Source organism: Emydura macquarii, unplaced genomic scaffold (genome assembly GCF_026122565.2).
Source record: "Emydura macquarii macquarii isolate MOO-44397 ecotype Brisbane River unplaced genomic scaffold, CSIRO-AGI_Emac_v2 contig_1263, whole genome shotgun sequence".
Lineage (NCBI taxonomy): Eukaryota > Metazoa > Chordata > Testudines > Chelidae > Emydura > Emydura macquarii.
In genome coordinates this window covers 4,331,783-4,356,519 of record NW_027131400.1, presented here as the reverse complement: position 1 = coordinate 4,356,519, position 24,737 = coordinate 4,331,783, and the positions used below count along the sequence as shown (strand labels likewise).

The 24,737-nt window shown below is 39.1% G+C and overlaps 1 protein-coding gene across 1 annotated transcript in view; it reads left to right on the top strand.

Moving 5' to 3' along the window:
- LOC137154612 (contactin-associated protein-like 2) overlaps window positions 1–24,737 on the top strand; it is a 141,382-nt gene that overhangs the window by 16,657 nt on the left and 99,988 nt on the right. The window contains exons 3-5 of the mRNA XM_067550347.1: window positions 1,213–1,449; window positions 17,754–17,999; window positions 21,362–21,495. Coding sequence (XP_067406448.1) covers window positions 1,263–1,449; window positions 17,754–17,999; window positions 21,362–21,495 — 567 coding nt within the window. The 5' untranslated portion in view covers window positions 1,213–1,262. The remainder of the gene's footprint in view (window positions 1–1,212; window positions 1,450–17,753; window positions 18,000–21,361; window positions 21,496–24,737) is intronic.

Sequence of the window (24,737 nt, the reverse complement as noted above, 5' to 3'; positions counted from 1 at the left end):
AAAGCACAAATTGTCAGCATCGCATGTCAAAATGTACAAAGTAAATATCCTTAAATCAAACTTTAATAAGTTCTCAGGCACTATTTTGCATACTTTGCCTAGCTGTACATTTCAGTTATACTTTTTCATTGGCTTGTGTGTACAGTGAAATCAATATTTAACAATAAAAATCTCATCTTTCCAAGCCTAGATGTAAGGTTTGTTTCAGTAAAGTGAACCTTTCAATTTTAGAGGAAACACCAGAGGTCTTACTGAAGATGTGTGGACTTGTAAATATTATACATATTATATGTTTATATATAAATATCACCTGATTGTGTTCCTGAGGAATTGTTAACTAGGGATTCACAGGTAATCTGTCTTATCTGATACAAATCTTTAAAGGTGTTCATTGTCTGACTGCATTACCAAAACTGAACATCTGTGGTTCCACTTCATTTTTTCTATGAATCATAAGCATGGTCAACTCTACTAGTGGCATAAATCTGGATTTCCTAATAGCATATTGAATGAATTTAAGGTTGAACTTGGGCCTGAACTACTCAGTTCTAAAACTGGCTCTCTGTTGGTAATTTGCCGTGTGTGCTTCGGAAAGGCACAGATTTCAGATTTGATTGCTCTCCTTTGTATGTAAATGCATGTAAATCTATATCTAGGTAACTAAATAAGAGGCCTGACTTTCAGAGATGATTGTGCATCTGTGTCTCCTATTGCAGTTTGAAAGTGTGGGCCTAAATCTCTCTCCCAGGTTCCCAAACTTCGCTGTGAAAAATGGAATACTATGTAAGAGGTTGTTGTCATTATTGTTACTATCTATTATCATCAATCTGCAGAAAAATATTGCTATCCCAAAATGTATTCAAGCATAAAACTTATTTTTACCTCACACATAATCTTTAAAAATATATAAGAAAAAGAAGAAATTAAGTCTCCAAGCAAAGGGGCTGAGGGCCAGATCCTCCGTGGGTATAAATCAGGACAAGGCTAATGGAACTACACCTCTTTATACCCTCTGAGAATCAGGCTGAAAGCTTAGACTTACTGTAATTTGATTGCATAATGAAAAATGAATGAATCTTTTAGGTTTTTAAAAGACATCACAACCTACTGTATGTCCGGTTGTAGTTGCCAGCTCAGTGGATTATTTGGTATACAGTAGCAATAATGCAGTTTGCTAACTCTTGGTTCAATTTTTTTTGCATTCTCTCTCAGGTGCCGCAGGAGGCCAGAGGGGATTTCTGGGTTGCATTCGCTCTTTAAGAATGAATGGGGTGACTCTGGACTTGGAAGAGAGAGCAAAGGTCACACTGGGGGTGAAACCTGGCTGCTCAGGCCACTGTACCAGCTATGGAATGTACTGTGAGAATGGAGGCAAATGTGTCGAGAAATACAATGGCTACTCCTGTGACTGTTCCAAAACTGCATATGATGGACCTTTTTGCATAAAAGGTAAAAGCCTAAATGTGGAAGTCAAACCAACTAAGCAAAACAGAATCACTAATTAATTGTTCAAATTTGGTTAAGCATATGATATGTGCATCCTTAATATTCCTTACAAACCTATCACATTCACAGGGATCTGTTTTACCACTTATATATGGTGGATTTACTGCACATCTCCCATTAGTAGTAATGTGCATTTCCCATTTAAATCCAATAACACATGGAAGAAAGGAACTTCAGGATTTTCTGTAGTCTTCCCAGCAGGGTCAGGTGTTATCTTGAGCTGTTGAGTAATAAATTCCTATTAGCACAAGATAATGTTTACTAGTTGAAACAAAAGCTGTGAAGTTCACATCCAGATTTAGAGGGATTTAGGTCCAGGGTATTGGTTATAACTGTTATAGATTAGTGGGCCAGTGTTTGGATCCAATCTTTCTCAAATTTTTGGCAGTTCAAATCCAGGAGTTTGGTTGAAGTTCCTCCTTAGTTATGCTGGGTTAGAGACTGAGTGTCCCATGTTAAGTCCCACAGCTACAGTAAAGCAATAAAGCATTTTGAGTGGGCATAATGGCTAATAAAGCACAGGTGCTGTATCCACTTCATTCATTTGAAATGGCTAAGATACTAATTAAATCCTGAAAATCAAGGATTATAATCAATCACTTTAAAATCAGAGCAATTTCCGTTGTGTTGACATGCCTACCAACCATTTAAAAAACAAAACAAAACAAAAGTCCAAAACACTTCAAGAAAACTGGGGATGAAGCTCCTAGGTTTTTTTTAGTTTTGTTTGTGCATTTTGATTGGAAATGATCAAGGCAAAACTAAATAGTATTGGGAAATGTCGTTTCCCAAATTTTTTAAATTTTTTAAATTTTACAGGCATCCATTTGTTTACATAATGTTTCATAGGATATTCCTATATTCTTTTGCGACCCACTGCTGAAGATTTCATCGCATTTGCTTGAGCTGCTAATCGCTCTGAACAGCCCTCTTTCACTGTGTGTGTCTTATAAATATATAAAATCACCCAATCTGTTGCCTTTACTAATTCTTTCTAGAAGCTGCCTCCTCTGGTGAGAAGTCTGTGAGGTCAGCTGAGATCATTTATTCATTGCTCTTCTCAATGGTTTCATGATTCTAAGGAACCTTTGGTCTCATAAATTGTCTATCACAGTGTTCTGCCTTTAAATTACCCACCTCACCAGCTATCCTGCAGGCACGTCTATTCAGCAGTCTCCAAACTGCCCTTGAACAGTTCATCATATCTGCAAGGGATAATCACTATCCTTTGGCATTCAGTTTCCCAACTCCTGCACAGCTACTCTCTCTTTTTTTTTTTTTTTTTTTTTTTTTAAAGCAGGCCTCAGGTGTTAGAGTTTGTGCTTTCCACTCCCCTTCTCCCAGCCATGAATAAATGGAGCTTACAGCAGAAAAGACCAGCCCAAGGATCTCTTTACCCACTCTCTGATTATGGGCCAGATAATCTCCTTCCCCCAGGCTTTAGCCCATATCCATTCTTATTTCATTCTGTTGACACAACAAATCCTGCATCTTGGCAGGGGGGCTAGACTATAACCCTTGCATTCCCCTTCTAACCCTATGGTTCTATGAGACTACAATTCTATTATATTGTTACCCATTTTTCAGTCTAATGGTTAACTAAAATTCAGGGTCTTTTGTATTGTTTCCAGTAAAAGGAGAAATTGATGATGGAGCCAGGTGTTTCTTTGATGTAATCCTGTTTATTTACAAAGAATGTACAATGTCCTGATTTCCTGAACACAGCAGGAATCAAACAGCAGGAAACCATTTCTTTGCTGACAGCTTCAACCCCCTTTCAGCCAACACTTGGCCCAAAATCTCTTTAAGTGTATGTCTGCGCTGCACAATGAGCTCAGGTGACTGGTACCTGAGTCTGAGCGCTCAGGTTAGCCTAGCCCAAGTGTGAGCATTCCCACAGCAAAGCCCTATCCACGTTAGTGTATCGTCACTGTTCCTGCACTTGCCCAGCTGTGTCTGGAGGGCACGTAACATGGCTCTGTATGCTGGGGCTCCAGGATTCTATTCCAATCAATTCTGAGTGGCTGTATGCATTTAGAACTAGTACAGAGATAGTTATCCCTAGAGGATGTCCCTTGGAGCCAAAACTGAGGTAATTTTTAAAGATCACGTGTACTAACTCAGAAAATAGTCACTGTTACATTCCAGTGAACTTACTTTTTAAAAGTATTCTTTTTCCAAAACTTGTCACATCATTTTTTCTGTTTCTTTTAGGGATGGGACAAGCACAGATTGAATGAAAACCAACCCAAAGATTCAGCCAAAATTAGATCTAAACAAAATATTTCTTCCCTGACTTTAGACACAACATAAAATAGAAATGCCACAGGAGAAGTTATACCGTGCCTGCTGCAATGGGGCTCCATTCTTGGTTTCTCCATAGGCACTACCGTAACAAGAGGAATAATAGTAGAGTTATTGTTATTGTTCTTACCATGGTATTTCTGACCCGACCAAAACCATGCAGTATTTGAAACAATATTTTATGTTTATTACACCTCTTTGGATGTCAAACTGTTTTTAAAAAGTTAGAAGATGATATTTTTCCCATTTTATAAATGAGGGAATTGAGGAATACAGAGTGTCTAAGGATCAAATTAAGGGCCTTTGATTTTAGATGCCTCAACTTTTGGATGTCCAGTTTTAAATATCTAATTTTCTATCTAATATCTAATTTTAAATATCTCATTTTCAGAGCTCCTACAGCTCCCATTTAATTCAGCTGGAGTTATGCATGCTCAGAACATGAGAAAATCAAGCTTTCGGTATCCAAAGGTGGGCACCAAAAATCAAAGCAATTTTTGAAAATGTAGGCCTGACTGATTTACTCAAGGTATACAGTGAGTCTCTGGCAAAGTTGGGAATAAAACCTATAACTCTAGACTCTCAGTTCCTAGCTCTGAACACTAGATCTATTCTAAAGAAAACTTTTATAGACCAACCTAGTTCCATTTAGCAGCAAATTTTATAACTTGATCATCATCAATTTCCTTTTCTGTTAGTGCTGAAACCTGACTTAGCTCTGTGGAAAATCAGGCTTCTCCTCCCTACAAACATAATTCAATGTTTGTGACCTCACGATGGTTCTTCATAAAGACAAACAGGTGGCATCAAAACGCAAAAAGTTAAAGGATAATGTAGACAAAAAACAGATAGCTTTGGAAATGTCCCATAAACAAGAGAACAGTAAAAATCATGAAGCAATGCTGAAACTAAGGTCTCTAAAACATTTCAATTTCGGCTCATTGAGTTTTACATTGTAAATTTAACTTGCAGTTATGCCTTGTAAATCCAGGAAAACACTGGAACATCTTGTAAATGTCGCCAAATTCCCTAGGTTTTCAAATAAACCGGCTTCTACTTTTGTTTCTAATGACACCTCATGGTGTCTTCCACCATATGCTCCTTTTCCATGAAACAGGACTTAGTTGTCACTGGATGCTAGGAGAAAACACAGAAATAATACATGACAATGAAATAAGGTTTTGGCAAAATAGTAGAGTGTATTGTGTAATCTTTGCTAGAATGTAGCAGTGGTTTTTTTACACCTAGCACTCATTCAAACACATCTCCTTACTATCGAAATATTATGCCTAAGTAATGTTTTCAAGATAGCTGGTTGAAAAGACCAACCTCTGGAATTTTGACTACATTTTTCATCGACATTTTGAATTTTGACACCCCCCCCCTCAAAAAAATGAAATATTCATGAAAATTTTCATGAAAAGTACATCCTTTTTTCAAGCAGCTCTACTTTTTAATGTTAGGGCTATTTTGAATATCGCTGTATCAGTTTTGCTTTTAATTTTAAGTACATGTATAACTGCACCTTGTGATCTTTTGCTGAATTATTTTTTTTTTTTTTTTGCATGGTTAAGAAAGTGACAATTATATATATATTTTATAAAAGATTTGACGATCACATCAAGCCCTGAGGTACCTTGTTGATGTTAAAAAGCACCAGTTACTCGTGATATGTTTTCTTTTTATAACATGTGAGTGGCTTTTATTGTACTGGCTGCACAGGCTGTGGAGACTGACAACACTGGTCAGATATATGGTGGAGCAAGGAAATCTGCTACTTTCCTCAGTTATTCCGATCCTTGCTCTCCTTTGGTCAGAGACCAGCAGTCATGCTGCCTTATCACACGATTTTGTAATATGTGCAAATGGGAATTAGGATGAGACAACCAAGCTTCTTGTCCCTTGTAATGTAAGCCAGAATTTGAGTTTAGTTCTCTAGAAATAACATGGTTAATGGTGCACCACTTATTTATTTAAGGCTAAATTGTGTTGCCCTTACAGTGAGAATAACATCCTGTTCAAGCAGCCCCACTGATTTGACACTGCCTTTCTCCTCAAGTAGTACCACTGAAATCACTGAAGACTCATGATCAAGCAACTACACAGCATAAGTAAAGGTTGTCAGAACCCTTATCCCCATAGCTTTTAAACTCTGATGAGAAGCTTTTTTATGGTATGTATTATAGATCTATCTGGTCAGGTCAGCAGCTCACCAGATTGCTGTGAGGGGACCCAAATACTAGATGCTGGATGTTTTAAGCCTCCGGAGTCTGAAGAGAGCCCAGGAGCTGTCCCTGTCTTGGGGTCCCTAAGCACACTCTCAGGGAGCAGATCTTCTATTTGTCACCGCTTTGGAAAAGCATGCAGTACAACACCCTGGAAATAATGCTGATCCCTCTGGCTTCCCTGGTAACTTAAACACACATCTCCCAGAACTCCACCCAAAGGTGTGAGCCTTCTGGTTTACCTCCTCAAAGAGCTACGTAGTAGGTGTGGCATATGACAAAGACACTATGTAAAGAAATCTAACACATTATTGCTCTTTATTTAATCACAGGAGAAATACACAGATTTATACAAAAATAATAAACCCTACACTCATTTCCCTGACTTTGTTTCCTCACCACTCCAGAGCATTCTTTGGGTTGGGGTTAGGGTCCTCTGTGGGATCCCAGATCTGATTCCTGCCTGATTTCTTTTCCAAAACTTGGGGTTTCTCTTTCTAGGTCAGCTTGCTTCCTCTATCTTTAGCCAGTTCATCCCCTTCCCCTCTTCTGACTGAACTCTCTTTCTTCTCCCCATGAGTCCAAGCCCCAGCCTCTTCCTCTTGTTTGAGAATTTTCCATTCTGCCAGTGCCAGCAGCCCCCTGCAGAGGGAAAGTGAAGAGGGAAGATGTTTTCCCCTAGGATGCAATTACTCTTTTGTTTTCCCCAGGTGACCCATTCAAGTGCTGATAGTCCTTTCACAATCACCTGTTGTACCTGATCTAGCAGAGACGCTTTCAGCCTTGTAAGCCATGGTCATTACACAGACCTAGAGGTATTCCGTGATGCAGCAATTTCCTAATAACTTCATAATATCAACCAGAATTCACAAGTTGCATAGACAGATCCCCCAATCATCACAGTATGTTTTTCAACTCCCACTCTGGGTCCTACCCACTCTTGCATGCCAGGCTTTTCTGTTTGGCTGTACCTGGGGAATGGTAACAGAAGAAGTGATATGAAAAGTCTAAGCAAATAAAATGCCATTGACATAGAAGGTCAGAATAGATTGGTTTATAACTAGCATATGCTTCTCAGGGTAAGTACAGACCATGAACAGTGGGAGATATATTTATTGAGGGAACTTCAGGCTTAGAATTATGACTGGTAAGAAATTGCATTGTCTCCAGTCTGATCAGTGGCAGTTCAGTGATTGACATTTCAAGTGCCTGAATATTATCATCTCCCTTACAAGGACAAAGCTGCCAAAATCCAGTTTGATATCTATTTTTATTTTGTTGTTGGTTTTTGGGGGTCTCTAATCAGCTACATTTGTTCTTTCACTGATCTGAGAAACTATTAGAAGGAGCAGCCAAAATGAGCCTGCTTTCTGACCTTAATCTGTCCTTCACTTCAGGACCTTCTTCTTCTTTACAGTGGTCCTCCCATCACTATAACAGCATTTCTGAGAGCTAGATTTGTTTGAGCTCAATTTTTGCATCTATAACTGGTATATCTTTAAAACAGCCGAGGGCAAAATCCTGGAATCAGTGTGTAGCACAAGTGACTGTGTCATGCTCTGAAGATCTCCCAAGGGGCCAACTGGAGGAAGAAATTCTTCCCCCAGGTATTGAAGGCCCAGGGGAGAGAGTGGAAATTGTCCAACACTACAATCAGTTCCCATTTGGGGTAGTCCTATGGCCTGTGTTACACAGGAAGTCAGATTAGAACAGAATAATGGTCCCTTCTGGCTTTATGATCTATTAAAGTGGCAATGGAACCATTTCACAGTTGATGCTTTAGCTCACATGCCTCCATGTATGTTGGATGTGTAAATTCAATCCTATCCTTTTCTGTGCACAGTTGCCTAATATGAATGCATAAATACAGGATTTAGGGGCACAATGGGTGCACACAGATGCTTTTCTGGTGAAACTTAAATACCTGGTATGAACAATCATAATCCTTATGCCATTCCTTACACCCACCCATAATAGAGTATTGTACAAAACTCCTTTCCTGCCTGTGGGTTAGTCTTTATATTTAAGTAGAGTCCAAAAACAGGACGGCACTTACAAAACTAAAAGGTTTTTCTGAGTCAGATTTGCTGTCCCTCCCTGTAGCTCTTTCTGATGCCAAGAGGAACTCAGCCTTAGTTGGTGCTAACACGATAGTCTGGTGGTTAGGCTGAGTCTGAGCTCTTCACCTTCTTACAGAGTCTTACTTTGTCGGATCGAAATTCTGCCCCATTTATATACATGTAACCCCACATAAAAATGCCTAAATTATCAATATGCCTGAAAGTTTTTGCTGTAAATACATGTTTTTAAACTAAGTGACATTTTAGTTCTTGTTGCTCATTGAACTGAAGACCTTGTGGGCTAAAATAAATACATATTATATTCAATATGGCCTTGGTCTTTCAACCATAACTGTATAAGGACTTTTCTTTGGCTTATGAATCCTAGGCCTTAATCATGCAAGTCTGGGCTCTGCACTGGGGCAGATGTCTGACTGCATAAATCAGATAGCAGCATTCAATTGGTTTGTACAGAAAGGAAGCTAATAATACAGACATATTCACAGAACAGATATATTTTTGAAAAATATTGTACGTTCTGTGAAAAGGTTCTAGACAGGTATATCTCTATTTGTCCTGCATGTATTCTCTTATTGAGCAAGCAGTATATGCTGTAGTGCTTTGAAAATGACATTTCTCATAAAATCATAGAATTTCTTTGTTGGAAAAACATTTTGTTTGATTTTTAATCCAAGAAATCAGCTCCCCTTCTACACTCACACTACCCAAAGAGATATTGCAACCAGAATATGAACCAAAGTAGTGGAATAAAGCTTTCCAGTCTACCATCAGGCCATAATATCTTTCTAATAAAGAGCAGAGATTTATGTATCTGTATACAGAAAACAAATAAATAAGGGTAATAATGTCAAAAATCCTGACAGTTCTGGGACAGAAAGCATGATAAACTTTTGACTTTTCTGTCAGCCAGTTACAATAGGTCTGCTCTGAGGCTAGTATCCACTGAATCCAATTTTTTTACTGGAGATGCGTGCAGCAACTTCAGAAAGCATTTTAGCAGCTGTGAATGATGATGCATGTGAAGGCATAGGAGATCCAACTTCTGATGCTGGGTTCCTGTATGCTGTATCCATCTGTTAGACTTTTATGACCCCCCATGACTTAGTATCCAAGCACCTCACAATCTTTTAGTGTGTATTATGTCCTCAGAACACCCCTGTGAGGTAAGGAAGTACTATTAGCCCTATTGTACAGATGGGGATCTGAGGCAAAGAGCAATTAAGGACCTGTCTTTGCTGCAAAGTTAACTCGAGTTAACACACTGGAGTTACTGTACTCAAGCAAGCCTCACTCAAAGGCGAGTGACCACACTGCAAAACAACACTAAGGGTATGTCTATACTGACAGCGGCAAAGTCGCCGCCATCAGATTGACCTATCTGGATCCACTGAGCGGTCAGTGAAGACCCGCTCAATTGATCCAGAAGTCAACATTGGTAAGCCACCTCCTCAAGTGGTGTAGAGCTGCGTCAATGGGAACACAGTTCCCATTGGCACAGTGCAGCAAAGACGTCGCGCAGAAGGGAAGCACAGCAGTCGATCGGAGTTACACAGGCTACTCTGCAGAGCTTGCATAACTCCCATTGACTGCTGCCGACTTGCCAGGTAAGTGTAGACCAGGGCTCAGTGATATAATTAGCAGCACAAAGTGATTTGATTAGCTGCTGCTGAGTAGTTGCAACTAGAGCTGATGCATCCCCACTGCACCACTAGGGCAGATATCAGCATCATTCAAGGTTCAGCCCACCCTCCTCTGACAGGCCAGCTACTTTGAGCTTAAAGCACTGCTTAGAGAGCTTTGTGAGTGGACAGGAGTTGAGTTAGGGGTAACACGAGTTATAACTGGAACTAACTGTGCTGTAAAGACACATTCTTTGTACTTGGCCATAGTCATACTAGAAGCCTATGGCTGAGCAGAACATTAAACCCAGGTCTTCCAAGGCCCGGTCTAGCACCCTGACCACTGGGCCATCATCCCTTGAAGAATGCAGAAAGCAATCGCAAATATTTCTGGAACTTCTCTTGCAACATTGGAAAACATCCCCTGATGTTACTTCTGGGAGCATCTCCACACAGACCCACTGATACCTCACAGGAATGTGTGAAAAACATTTTCTCAAGAAACAGTTCTTCTGATGTATATTTTATGCAGCTTTCCTCTTCGACTCTTTTCTTTCCCCCACTGCCTGGCATATTTTCATATAAACAAACAGCTGGATTCTCCACTCCACTTGGATGTAGTGAAGGGGAACAAGCTCCAAGATCCTGGGCCAGCCAGATTCAGCATAATTACAGCTCCAGCCTAACATCCCTCAGTGAGTGCAGCACAACAGCCCCCAGCCTTCCTCTGACATGTCCCCTTCCCTCCAGGTATAGTGATGTCGGACGATTTCTGAATTGGTGTATTTGTGCAAATTGGAATTCTGATTGTAGCAAACCCTCACTTACAGTGAAGTTGTTCTGTGTAATAAAATGACGTCATCATGACCCTGATCCAAAGCCCATTGAATCAATGAGGATCTCACTACAGATTTCAATGGGCTTTGCATCAGGCTGCATGAAAGGCATCATTGCATGTTATTTTTCCCGCTCTGCCTTCTCTGCCTTGAGCCCTGATGTATTTCATCAGAGAAGGGGACAGATATTTAATGGGTTTGTATTCTGTTAATTGAAACAAATAATCACTGTATTTCTCCATTTGACTCCACTACCAGAATACTTCAAAATGTTAAGTGACAGCAGCCAAAAAACAAGCCTTGGTAAATGCCCACATTTTGTCTGCACATACTAAACAGACAGTGGGACTGTGAGCAGAGTAAACCCTAAGTGCACCTAGAAGTTAAATGAAAATCATTGTCATCTTCAAAAGTCTCAGTGCAATGGCTCTTTCAGATCAAGAACAACAGTGAGACTCTTACCCTTACTATTCTCTGGCCAGGAGGTGTCTCAACAGGCTCAGTCTTTGTGACCACGGTCTGGTAGTAGTGGCAATTGCTGATGCTATCTAGCACTTCTGGTAGTACAAGCCATTCCTGGCATGCCTCTTATAGTTAGTTCATGCTCTGTACTGATGGATTGGGGAGAGAGTTGAGAAACATAAAAAGAAAATGTCAGACAAAGAAAGAGGCCTTGTGAGGTCACTTAAACTGACTTAAAAATCTGTGCGCGAGCCACAAGGCTCCGAGATGTCTTTGGTGTATGTCCCTGGTTGGAAACGTCGTCATGAGAAGTCTAGCTCTAATAATCAAAATCCAGCCAAGTGAAATCAGGGTGCTGAATATCTGATAATTGGCAGACAGTGGGAAAGAGTAATTCTAATTATTCCTGACTATCTGTGGCCAGGGAAAAGCTTGTAGCCTCAGTACTGGGCACAGCTTCCAGCTGTAACCCTACCTTTCAGTTTAGGTTTCTGAAGCAAAGAGAAGAACATCCATTTTTGCTGCAATTTTTCATGAGTTCTTCTGTGGTCCAGATAGCAGAATGTTCATCATCATGGTGTCCAAAACCATTGCGAAGACCTGCCCCAACTAAAGTCAGCAGAGTTTTATCATTGACTTCTACTGATCTAGAACTTCACCCCTAATGCACAATTATACCCTATCACCAGAAATAAGCCTGTTAACAACATAGCTTTTGATGCCTATCAGCTGAAAACATATGAGGCTTTATTAAGATGCAATAAGACCACAGAAGTAACCAGAATTCTTTTGGATAAGAGGAGATCACAACCCCAGCCCAGAATTAATTTGGAAGTGTATCGGACGACAAGTGCCAGACAGTGATACCTGTCCTAGTGCCAATGCAATAGAGATACCCCCTCTAAAAGTGAAGTGCATCTGAGAAGTAACTGTACTAAAATGGCTTTTTTTTACTCAACAGATCTGCTTCTTGTATACATTAAGTCATATATGCTTATTTGAATGGTTAGAATCATAGAAGATTAGGGTTGGGAGGGACCTCAGGAGGTCATCTAGTCCAGTCTCCTTCTCAAAGCAGGATCAATACCAACTTAATCATCCCAGCCAGGGCTCTGTCAAACCAGGCCTTAAAAACTCTAAAGATGGAGATTCCACCACCTCCATAGGCAACATATACTATAAGTTAATCCAATTTTTTTACTTCTGTTAGCAGCATAGAGCCAACTCAGCTCTAGCAGACGGATCTGGATTCTGTAGCTTTTTTGTGCATCACTGACAATTGTTTATAAAGTTCTTTTCTCTAATCTGTGCACACCCATTGATGGCAATGGCCTTTCACAGTTGTCATTAAGATCATAATTTGAAGACAGTCAGGTTGCAGGTGTAACTGAGGGTAGCATTTGGCCTGCAGAATCTTAATTACTTGTGATGATGCATGAGAAGGAAGGAGCAGTCAATGGAGTTTCATTGATGTAAAACCAGTAGGAGAAAAGAATCATAACCCTTATGTGCAATATTAGGCTGGAAATCTCACAACATGCTTTCTTTTGAGATTTCTGGTAATTCCTGCCTGTGGACCTGGTGGGAATAGCACAAGAACACCTTTTATCAAAATTTTCAACGCCTCTGGTCCTGATTGGAACTGTGCCAAAATGAAAATAATCAGATGGGAATAGGGGTAGGGAGTTGGTGGAGCAATTTTGAACCTCAGAATAAGTTTGTCTGTTCTAAATCTATTTGTGTTTTGTCTGGAGGTTTGGGTCCATTTTTGTTTTATCCACTTTCTAAATATAAGCAGAGTAGATTTGTAAAATGTGTATGGTTCATTTTGAGTGTACTTCTTGCTTGATAAAATTGCATCTATTGTTTCACAAATCCTATCTTGTGTCTCTCCCGACAGCTAATCCAAACTTCTTTTATTTATGTTTTTGCTAAGACTGTCAACAGAGCATGACTGCACTGCATATTGGTTTAGAAATATGTTCTGCTAGCCAAAGAAAACTGATTTGCTATTGCCATGGTCTCTTCCTTGAGGCTTCTGTCTTGAAAGGACAGTGTGCACAGTAACCCTTTACCATGCTTTATCTCCTGGGTCTCTTCAGATGTCTCATCTAAAATGTTCCAAAATAGGGCAACAGTGGGTATATGGAATCTCCTCAACACCTCATCAAAAGGAGGTGTCTTTATTTCAGTTACGACATCACTATTTTTCCTAAAGAAAAAATATCATTCCGTATTTAGGCACAGATTCAGGGAAATATCTATTCAGTCATTAGTGCTTTTGCACTGAACCTTAAATGCTTTCCTGAATCAGGGACTTAGAGGTCTTTGATTAAAAACAAAAAAAACCTCAAGGTGATCAGTGTTTGGTGTCCTCCAGGTAGATAATTTCCTCATTGATCAGCAATCATCATTTCAAAATCATAAGCTGTGTACAATTTAGAGAAAATGATCTGCCTTTGAGTTATGATATTTTAACAGAAACATAATGAGCCCACTTCTACAAAGTGCTGAGCACCTTCAACTACCTTCCTAGTCAATCAGTATATCCCTATTCAGTAAAGCCCTTAAGGATTGATATTAGTTGTGTGCTTAAATCCCATTGACTTTAACATGTGTTTAAATGCTTTGCTAAACTCAAACCTGAGCTCAGGACACTAAGCACTTTGCAGGATCAGGTCCAACATGTATAAATTACTACAAAAATGCTGATCTGTCCAGAGTAAATTGTGTCCCTTAATTCTTAAAGGCAAATGTGAGGCAGATTTTAAGGGCTGCTGCAATAGATGGTACATTTATAATTATATAGCTATTCTGGTAATTATTTGTGTGTCCTTACTTGAAGTTAGTTTCAAGAACCGTCTCATTAAAAATATCCCATCATCACAGGCAGTATTGATTTACTTCACTGAACCTTTATTTTTGCAAATATAAACATTTAATTAATAATTGATACACACAAGCCAGGGGAAAAAAATATTTTTTGTGCATGCTGGTTCAGCTCACATCAGCAAGAAGATGGGCAGGAGAGAGCTGCTGCTCCCAGCCAAGGAGCTCCGTTGTGCTAGGCACTTGGCAGAGATGTAGTAAAAGACTAACCCTGCCCCAAAGAGCTTGCTGTGTAAAAGACAAGACATAACAAGCAGATAAAGCAAACAGACTGGGAGGTAAAAGAAGAAAACAAAAATTTTACAGACTAGCTGTGTGCACAATTAATAGATGCACCAAGCCAAGCAGTAATATTGGCTCACCACCTGTCTAGCAATATGTTTTTTTCTAAGTGAGATGAGTCATAAGGATGGATTTCAAGGGTAATAAGGTAGCAGCCATATGGGTGTTTGCAGGGAGCTTTATATTGACCCCAGGATAACTGAGACCAGAATTTCGCCCTAGACATACAGGAATCATTTCACCCACCACTGAAAAGCAGCACACACGCAAGCAGCCTTTCTGCATCAGCAACTCTAGATAACTGTGTAACACAGAAATATCGTACAGTTAATAACATTTAAATAAGATGCTATTTTAGGGCAAATCCTGCAGACATTTACTACTGTGCATAGCACTTGCAACCCCACTATTTTCAATGCTACTATCTGACAGGAGTAAGCACTAAGCTTGGTGGCAGGTATTTGCACAATAATGCTCTTAATTTTTTATCCAAAGATTGGGTCTAGTGAAAAGCAAAGGTGTTAAACTGAATTGCCTTTCCCATAACTATTTGGAGGTGATTTAAAATTTCTCCTAAGAAATGACAGCTATAAAGCTATTACAGTGGCGCTACATTATTTACAGTACTGTTAGATCACAGCTTGGACAATTATTTTATGTGGCTGGAGTGTTACTTTGAAACATGATATTTCAATTCTTGGGAAATTGTTCTAAGGTAACAGGAGGACAAAGCTTTTCTAGTGCTGCATTTAGCAAGGCACTGGAAAAGAACATCACTGATATCTCTGGGTAATATTACCCTTCTTACATTTTCTCTATTTAGCTACCTTGCCTTTAGCTAAGGGCATGTTCTTACCCCCACTACTGAGCATGCATTACTGCACATCTTGTAAAGTCAGCATTTGGTTGCACATCTGTTGTGCTACCAATATTTGCTTATAAGGACCTAGAGATACTCTGAATATGGAAGGAGCTATATAAAATGAAAATTCTATTTAAATAGTATAGAATATTGATAGTTTAGCAGTTTAGATGTTAATCTGATGCCACTTTATATTAAACATACATTTATAAATAGTATTTAAAGGTTAATAAATTAATAGATGTGTACATAAATGGTTTTCAACTCATATTGTGATTAAATCTACACCAATATGGGTTAATAGAGACCTAACTGGAATCAATCAACTGAGTAGAACCACAGCTGAGGGACTAATTAGAGTGGGAAGAAACCCCAGCAGTTGGGAGCATATAAACTGAGAGGCAGGAGGTTTTGGAGTAGAATGCCAGAGGCAGGTAGAGTGCTTGCATGCTCTGCTTCCAGGCATATGGGGGCACTGGCTAGGGCTTATAAATAGCACTGCAGGTTGAGGTCTGCTGGAACAACAAAGTAAAACAGGGTGGTGGTGAAGAGTACCTGAAGTGGTTTGGTCTGTAATTCAGGCACGAAAGCACTCACAGACCACTCTGTGACTGTGTCCTTAATATAAAGTCTGACTCATGTTTTTGTTACTGAAACTCATGGAAAGAAATTGCTGTTTCTCGGTGTTACCTTGTATAGCGAAGCCTGTATAAAAGCTCCGTATAATTAAGCAAGCTACTGTTTTAAGTAACTATCCCAGTTATCGCTATATCTGCTGCTTACAACTATGTTTCTCTACCACTGTAGGCAATTGTTTTTTTCAGTTCCTCGAGTAGTTTCTGAAGTCAACCTTCACTGTACTGTTTTGACATTTTCCAAATCAAATTTTTGGGGGCTTTTCACTCCATGAAAAGTTTTGATATTTCAACTTTTTTCATCTTGATTCAAGACAAAAACAAATGTTGAAATATCTGAATTTCCTGCATGATGGAAATTCCGTTTTTCAGTCATCTCCAATTATTACATATTCTCATATGCTTAATCATATACAGTAGCAATTTCTCAGTTAGACTACTCATGGAGTAAGGTACTGTTCTTCAGAACAGTACATCAGAAGAACCTGGCCCGTAGTAATTATTTGTGCATTCACCAGCAATTTTCCGGGATATGTTGTCATTCCTAATAGTACTCCCTTTCACCAATGACAAAGACTCTGTGGATGTGTATCAGAAATGTGACAGATGTGAGAAAAGTCACAATGTTATCTTAATAACTTAATAAGTTATTTTATAATTGTTAAGTATAAAATCAGTTATTTATATATTTCATTTGAATGCTTAGTAGGATGAAAAGGTTTTAAATGTTGTTTTCTCCTATTTTTTCTTTACTATGTATTTTCTCTCCGCTAAGACCCTCTGATCTGTTTAGTGTTTCCTATGCTTGATCTCTCTTTAGCCATTTTCTTGATGTGGGTAGTAAATAATATTAGGGTATTGGCAGAATGGAAAGACCTTAATGCTGAATTATTCTTTTGTAATACATTTTTAAGACTGTACGGAGTTATTGGTAGAAATGAGCCTGAGGCAGTATTCTCTTTTGAATATGAACATTCACAAAGGCCCAGCTTTAATTTAATATAAATGCTAATTTGATTTTAATATGTTTTAATTCTTTGGTCTTCTAAATGTTTTTGATATGATTGTTGTTCATTTTGGGCTAAACTCTGGCTTCGAGAACCATAGCTACATTGAGAAAGGTATATAAGTGTAGTACCCAACAGGACGCATTCTATTCACCAATGATGTCTGCAAAGCATTGAGGAAAGACTGCTTGTTTGGAGGAGGTTGCCCAAGGGAAAGGAGCCTTAGTTATATGTCCTACTGACCAATTCACATCTCCTTTGGCATGTTGATCATCTTTGGTGCTATTTCAGGACCACAAACAGTCCCATTCTGCCTGCCTCTTGCCAGGGGCACTAGAGGGAAAGAGCTCCTTTCGTTCCCTCAGCCACCTCAGTGCAAACATAAAAGTTCATACAAGTTAAAGTTGGTAAATGCTCCTTAGCCTCATCCCCTTTCTGGTACAGAATTGCCCCATCAGTAAATGATTTTTCAGTTCTTCGTCCAATCCCATTTAAATCTCTCGAGTGCTACATCTTCCAACAATCCTTGGTAAGACGATTCCACAATTGAGTAGAACTCACCTTTCAGAATTTATTCTTGGTTCAGCCTATAGTTTTCTTTTCTTTTGACTGTTTTCTTGTAGCTCTTCATCATTTTATCTGCTCTATTTACACATTATAAACTATGGCAGTTTGATGGGTTTGAGAGGAAGGGTGGTCTTGTGGTCAAGAGTCTGAACCCAGGATTCAGGCAATTGGGTTCAACTTCTAGGTGTGCTACAGGTATTTTGTGGGACCTTGGGCAAGTTACCTTATCTCTCTCTGTATTCATTTCTCCATCTCTAAAATGGGGGTAGTACTTTCCTTCCTCCTAGGGAAGTTATGAGGATTGATTTGTTAATGTTTGCAATACGCTTCATTACTTCAACCTAGATAGACACATAAAGGAGTACCAAGTAAGTTAAATAATGAAGATTTATTTTATTTGTTGTTGCTGCTAAATTTCAAAGAATGTCTCAGCACATTCACTTTATCCTTACCTCTCTTACTGTTGTTGTTTTTCAAGATGTTGGAGCATTTTTTGAAGAGGGGATGTGGCTCCGATATAATTTCCAGTCCCCAGGGATCAGCGCAAAGGACTTAGTCAGCCGAACTCTCTTGATCTCTACAAACCATGATAACACTGTGCCAGACCTCCGCTTGAATAAGGAAGCACTCAGTTTCAGCTTCAGTACCACCAAGTCCCCTTGTGTCCTCCTGTACATCAGCTCTTACACTCAGGACTACATGGCAGTACTTGTTAAGCCATCTGGTAAGTGATCATTCTGAGCTTTCTCCACTGAAGTTACAACTGATCATAAAATTTGGCATACAATAGCCAAAGCAAAATCCATGAGCTAATGAAAAGATCTCTCCAGCCAAGTAATTTCAAAACAGGACTCATAGGGCCTGATTCTGTACTTTATTGCACCAGCTTTACACTGGTGTAACTCTGTCCAAGACAATGCAGTTACATACAACTGGTGTAGCAGAGGAAAAAGTCAAAGCCATAGGGTGGATTGAGATTCTGGAGGGCATAAAAACCCAAAGCAGCATACATTTAAATAAATAAAAAATACACAGGTTAGATTATAAGGTAGGGAAGAAGTTTTGAAATAATATCCTTTAATTAAAATGTGTACTGAACAACCTATTATTTTCTGTCCCCTTCACTTTTCCTTAACCCCTCCCCCCACCACACACACACACACACACACACACACACCACCACCACCTGATCCAGCTCCCACTGAAGTCAATGGGAGTTTTGCCACTGACTTCAATAGAAGTGAGAGTAGGCCTAAGATCAGGAAAGAAGAACACCTAAGAAATACCACCTTTTATAAACATAACTCAAGGAAGGCTTGTGGTCTAATGGTGAGAGCACAAGACTGAGACAAGAGCTTTGGATTCTGAAACAGGCTCTATAGCTGGCTTGGTGTGAGACCATGGACAAGTCCGTGTGTGTTTGTTGTCCCTATATGAAACATGAAGGTAATACCGATCTCACAGAAGGCATTTTTGTGATGGTTAATCACTTCAGGCTACTGCCACTTTAGACACCTAAATCCCCAAACCAGATGCAATTGGGATTCACAAAACCCCTGTTCAGAGGCACCTGAACCCTGTAGGTTACTAAACTCAGTGCCCAAATTTTTGCAGTAAATGTTCCCTACGTGCCTGGTGGCCAGGGCATTCCCCTAAGAGGTGTCAGATTCCTGTTTAAATTCCTTCTCCCCATCAGGCAGAGGGGGGAACATGAATCAGGGCCTAAAACCACTGGGCTAAAAGTGCTGAGAGAGCTGCTCCTCCTCACTGAAGTGGTATAGGCTCCTACTGCCAAGAGATGCTTTGCAGGCGAGAATCCCAAGCACAGGGAGGTGCTATCTCCAAGAGAGGAGGCAGGGTTTAGCACACAGTCCCTGTCTTGGTATCTCCCATGGGCTATTTTAGGCAAGGGGCTTCCTAGCATGCTGGCTTTTTAAAATCCTGTTCTGAGGCTCCTATCTCTCCTCATTCATTGTATAGGGAGCTGATGTGCCTGACCCAGGGCTTTGTGAATCCCAGTGACTTTCTGGGCTTCTGAAAGTTAGAAGTGATGATGAGCATTACAACACCTAAATTTCTTTATGAATTTAGCTCTTTTTCTAATAGCACTGTGATATCCTCTGTTGTTGTTGCCCCCTTCTCCGCGCCTCCTCCCCCCCCCCCCAAAAAAAAAATTAGTTGGTTACATAATTGAAACTAATACAGTGAAAGTCAAGGGCTTGATCCTGCAGGCTCTTGGATTTATGAGTTACTTTATTCACACGTCAAAGTGTTTCCAGGATCGGGCTCTAAGCAATGCTTGTCAGTGCCACTTAATTGTAAGCAGCCAGAATATTAACTGATTCTGGAATGTTTAGTGCTATTTACCATTGTGGGGAAGGGAAGATCAGTGAGGAGGTGAGTGGTATTTCTGAGAGGAGGGGTGGTGCATCTGAACAAGACGGAACTATTTTTTTTTCCCATTTGCATTTGGATTGTTGCTGCATTATGGAGAATTTTAAAATAGCCTAGGCTTTTGTGGTTTATTAAGAGCCTCATCAAAGCTCACAAATGCATTTATCTCTTTTTAATATAAGCTCCAATTCTCACATTAACAAAACTCAGGCAGACAGCTGCACCTATGCAAAATCCATTGGCTTCAGTGGTATTACAGGCAGATGCATCCCTCTGCTCACACATTGTAAATTGCAGGATTGGGGTCTTATTTATTATCTTCATTCTAATTTTATAAATATTCCTTCAGTAAATACAAATTGAATCTTTCCAGCAGAATTAAAACTAAAATATAAGATTAGAGCCATGTAGTCAAGATTTTCAGTAGCGGATGTTTTAAATCAGTCAATGGAAACTGTTGGGTGCTTAGCACTTTTGAAAATCAGGCCACATATTTAGGTGCCTAAATGTGCACTTAGAAGTAGAGCTGGCTGGAAAATAGGTACATGGTGGGGAAATGTAAAATTCTGACTTTTTGTTGAAATATCAAAAAATAAAATATTTTGATTCAAAATGGTGCTGCCATGCTTCATGGGAGTTGTAATTCAGGTGTCTTATGCTCCTATTCTCTTCTGTGGGCTGGGCTTTTTGACCAGGTTAGATCTCTCAAGATGCACAACTTTTCCCCCTCTTAGTGAGAGGAGAGGATGCATCACAGGAGTCCCTGGCCATGGTGCACCATGGGAGAAGTAATCTAGCCAGAGAGCTCAGATCACAGAGGCAAATGGAAACATAAGACACCTGAACCACAGCTCCCATGGTGTATAACAGCATCATTTTGAATCAGAATATTTCAGGGTTTGGCTAAAAACTGAATTTTTTAGTGTGAGGGCAGTTTTTTTTGATGAAATAGTGAAATTTTCTGCAAAAAGGTTTGTCAAAATTCTTCATTGAAAAAGAGCTGCAATCAAAATTTGTTGACCACTGTTACTTAGCAACCTAATTTGAGACATCCATTTGTCAAAAGCCTTTTGTATAAATTACTAAAAGATTTCCTTCAAAGTCCTTCAAAACACCCCATCCGACCAGTAAATGAAAACTAAGTGGGATGGAAAGAAAACCTTTTGTGCTCACATATAATTTCAATATGAATCTATCATAAATCAGATTTTATTACATAATTATCATTATTTTATTGATGGAAATCCTTATTCCCTGTACCAAATAAAACCATTATTCTGTTGTTTCTCTATTCAGTTTTAAAGAATTTTATTGAGGCAAGGATAACAATCTCAACAGCACAATCTTGCTTTACCTGCTAACATTTATAAGTCTCTTCTGTGCCATTCCATACATAATTCTCACTTGATTATTTTTCAGTTAGTACTGCTTGTAGCTGCTTTGGTTTTGTGATGCCGGTCACTATGGCTTATGGCTGTAAACTGGAAGCAATCACCAACCCACTAGGTTTAGATTATCAGGCACTGACTCTTTCTATTTAAATTCTCTTGCAACAGAGCTTAACCCCACTAGCAATTTAAATGTGAAATGATGGAGGTCTTATGTGAAAAGTGAAATGGGGGAAGAAAAAAAAAATAGCTCTGGGAAATAAAGGCATAAATAGCTAAAAATTCTGTATATTTCTTTCTTCAGGAAGCTTACAGATTCGATACAACCTTGGAGGCATTAGAGAGCCATATAACATTGATGTAGACCACAGAAACATGGCAAACGGACAGCCACACAGTGTTAACATTTCACGGAATGAAAGGGACATAGTTCTCCAGGTAAATATACATCTGAGCCTTTGGATACTATATAGCTTTCTTAGTAACTGTGATGATGATGATAGTTATATTTTGTATTCCTATGACTGCCTTCCATCTGATGGTATCTACACTTTACAAACATAGCATGTGTTAACTGACGAACTGGTCCCATAGCTACTGAATTCCAATCTTGTAAGCTTGACATAGGAGCATCATTCCTCCCATCTCTTTTTTTCATGTTGTTTTTCTCCTCTAATTTTATGAACAGTGAAATATAGAAAGATGAATTTCTTGCTGTTATGGTGGTGATTACCAATGCCCCTAAGCCTGCAAATATACCTATTCTTAAATTTCTGCACATGAATAAATCCACTGAAGTCAGAGGAGCTATTCTAAATTATAAAGTTAAAAATGTGCATAAATGTTTGCAGTATTTGGGATGTAAGTAAAGGAGTATGATTGTGGGCTTAAGACTCTAGATTCCTGAGTTCCAGTCCTAATTCATTTTCTGTGTGACACTGGCAAGTATTTCACCTGTCTGTACTTTGATTTACTTCTCTGTAACTGAGCGCAATCCTATTTACGTACCTCAGAGAGGCACAGGGAGAAGCAGTTAATATTTTCTAAATGCCCTTTTCTTTGTTTAAATATATGTTAACTAGATAGCTCCATTTTCAGTTCCTAATTGTCACATATGTATATATGGAGAATATTGAATGGTGTGATTATAAAAGCTTTATTGCCATGAGTTTCAGAAAGACTGACTACTTACAGGTGGCAAATCAAAAATAAAATGGGCAGGTCATCCCAAACAAGTGCCAGCAAAACCTTTATGCCACACCACAGCTTCATGTATTGTACAAAAGCCTCACATTTTACAGAAAATCTATTCTAGAAATATTTAGGAAGTATTAAAAAATGTTGGCATGGTTTTTTCATGTTCTTCTGCCTTTATTGCCAAGCTCCCTCAGTACCAGGACTCCAGCTGTCCAAGTTTTAGAAACAGAAAATACATTTTAGAAACTTCAGAAAATTACATGAAATAGCTTTAATAATAGCATGGTATTTGTGAGCTGCTAAGCCTAGAAATAAAAACTATATGCCAACCAGAAAGGGGAAATTTCTAGGTTTTCTCCTGGTATAAATCCTGCTACCAGTGTTAATGTGTTGAAAGGTATGGGACCTTAATTATGTCATTCATGTAGAATTGAATATTACCCTTCATCGGCCTTAGAACAGTGTAATTTTGGAGAGCACTTCCACATTTGAGAAAATGAAGGAAACATTTCTCTGGCAGGGTTTATTGGTTGGTTTTTTTTTGTTTTTTTTTTTTTTATTGTTTAAATGGTAGATATTTGAAGATTAACCTTTAGATCTTTCAGGGAATTTCAGATAGCTGTTCCTTACTTGAGGCCTCCAAAGAGTTGACTTCCTTATGTTATGTTGGCTTCTTTAATCACCTCCCCTAGTTTACAATGTGAGGGAACCAGAACAGCAGGCACCATGAATAAAAGATAACAGGATAACAAGCCAAAAGATCAAGGATGGAAGCTGTCACCATATTTACCAGGATACCTGACAGTGTTTGTTTTAAAAAAACAACAACAACAAAAACAGTAGGGGAAGCTTTATCAGTTGATTACAGCATCATTTGCCCAAAGCTCACAGTAGAGTATGCACTCATCTCTGACTCAGAACCACTTTGGGTGCATTGAGGCAGAATTTCTTCAGAAAGTTACTCTGTTTATAAAGAAACACTATTGCTGAGCTTGTGAAACATGTATAGACTATTCACCAAACTGTTTTGGTAGAATGTTTCTTATTTCTCAAAGTATAAACTGATATCAAACAAGATTTTTAGTCACTTTTCCCTCTGAACCTTACATGCTTCTATTTTGTGGTGTCTAGATGTTTACTGAAGATGTATAGCTGGTTGTTACAATTTGTTGTAGAACTTGGTGATGGGATATGAAATCCTGTCCCATTCTCTATTTGGAAAATGCTAGCACAGTTAAAGGTAACAACTATGCAGTAATTACCCTAACACTAGCTTCTCATGGGGTTAATCCAGCATTTTTTTAGTACATTACAGTGGGAGTGAGAGAGAGTAAACTACCCATTTTGGTCCTTGGATGCTTCCAAATACCTCTGGGTTTGCCCTGATAGGATAAAAAGCCCTCAACCTAGTTTAGCCTGTCAAGTCAGCAGATGTATGTAACAAAACTGGATTAAGTAGTTTGGGGAGCAGATGCAGTAGGGGCTTATTAAACTACAGTGCCCAGTTGAAAAGTATAAAAAAGAGGATAGGGAAAGGAGTGACTTATGATAGGGAAAATCCTATGCTAGTTATACTGGAAAAGGGAGGATTTTAATTTGGTCTTGGTTTATACCGGAGAAAAGGGAAGGCTTTGAGGTTTACCTGGTTTTCCCCATAAATGAGGAAACGCTAACGTGGGCATATACGTACATTAGAGAAGAAGGCGTTGTTTTGTTTTTGTGGGCTGCACTAACTTCTGAGGAAGGGCCCATTCCAAGAAATAGGTTTAATATGACCTGCCATCTCTCAGAATTTGGGAAGACAGTTGAGCCCAATTTTTCAAACACATGCGCTCCTCAATGCTTGAAAATATAGGTGTAAGAAATAAAAGTGATTTCTTTTCTCATTCTCCTGAGGCAGGTCACAATGTTTGGACTCTCTGTGGCAGACGTGAATACTGCAATGCCAAGTGGACTTGTATTTCCTTATAAACCTTTTTCCAGCCTGACTAGCACTTGTTTACCTCCTTTTACATGAGGCAGCTTGCTTGCCAGGTGCAATTTCTCAAACTCTCACAGCTCTACATGATATAAAAATGTCACCGGAAGGATTAAACTCTCATCAGAGCACCAACTCCAGTGCATGGAGTTTGTTTTTTCTTGGTGTTAACAGCAAGTTCATATTCAGAATGCCTGTCTCTCTAACTTACTATAATAACGCTGTAGGGTACATTCAGTGTCAGGAATATTTAAATAATCTTCACTCTGACAATAAATCCCTACCACATACATTCTGTGAAGTTGAGTTTTATCACAACTGGTATAACTTATGAATAAATACAATAAGAGGTACACTATTGAGCCCCTTGGTCCTCCAGATGCTACTATAAAACATAAGTCTGTTGAATACTTGGACAGTAACTTACGGCTTTGTGCCAGTCAATCAGAACTTGATTCAAGTCATTGACAGAAATACATGTAGGTTTAAAAACAAATGCTTAGTG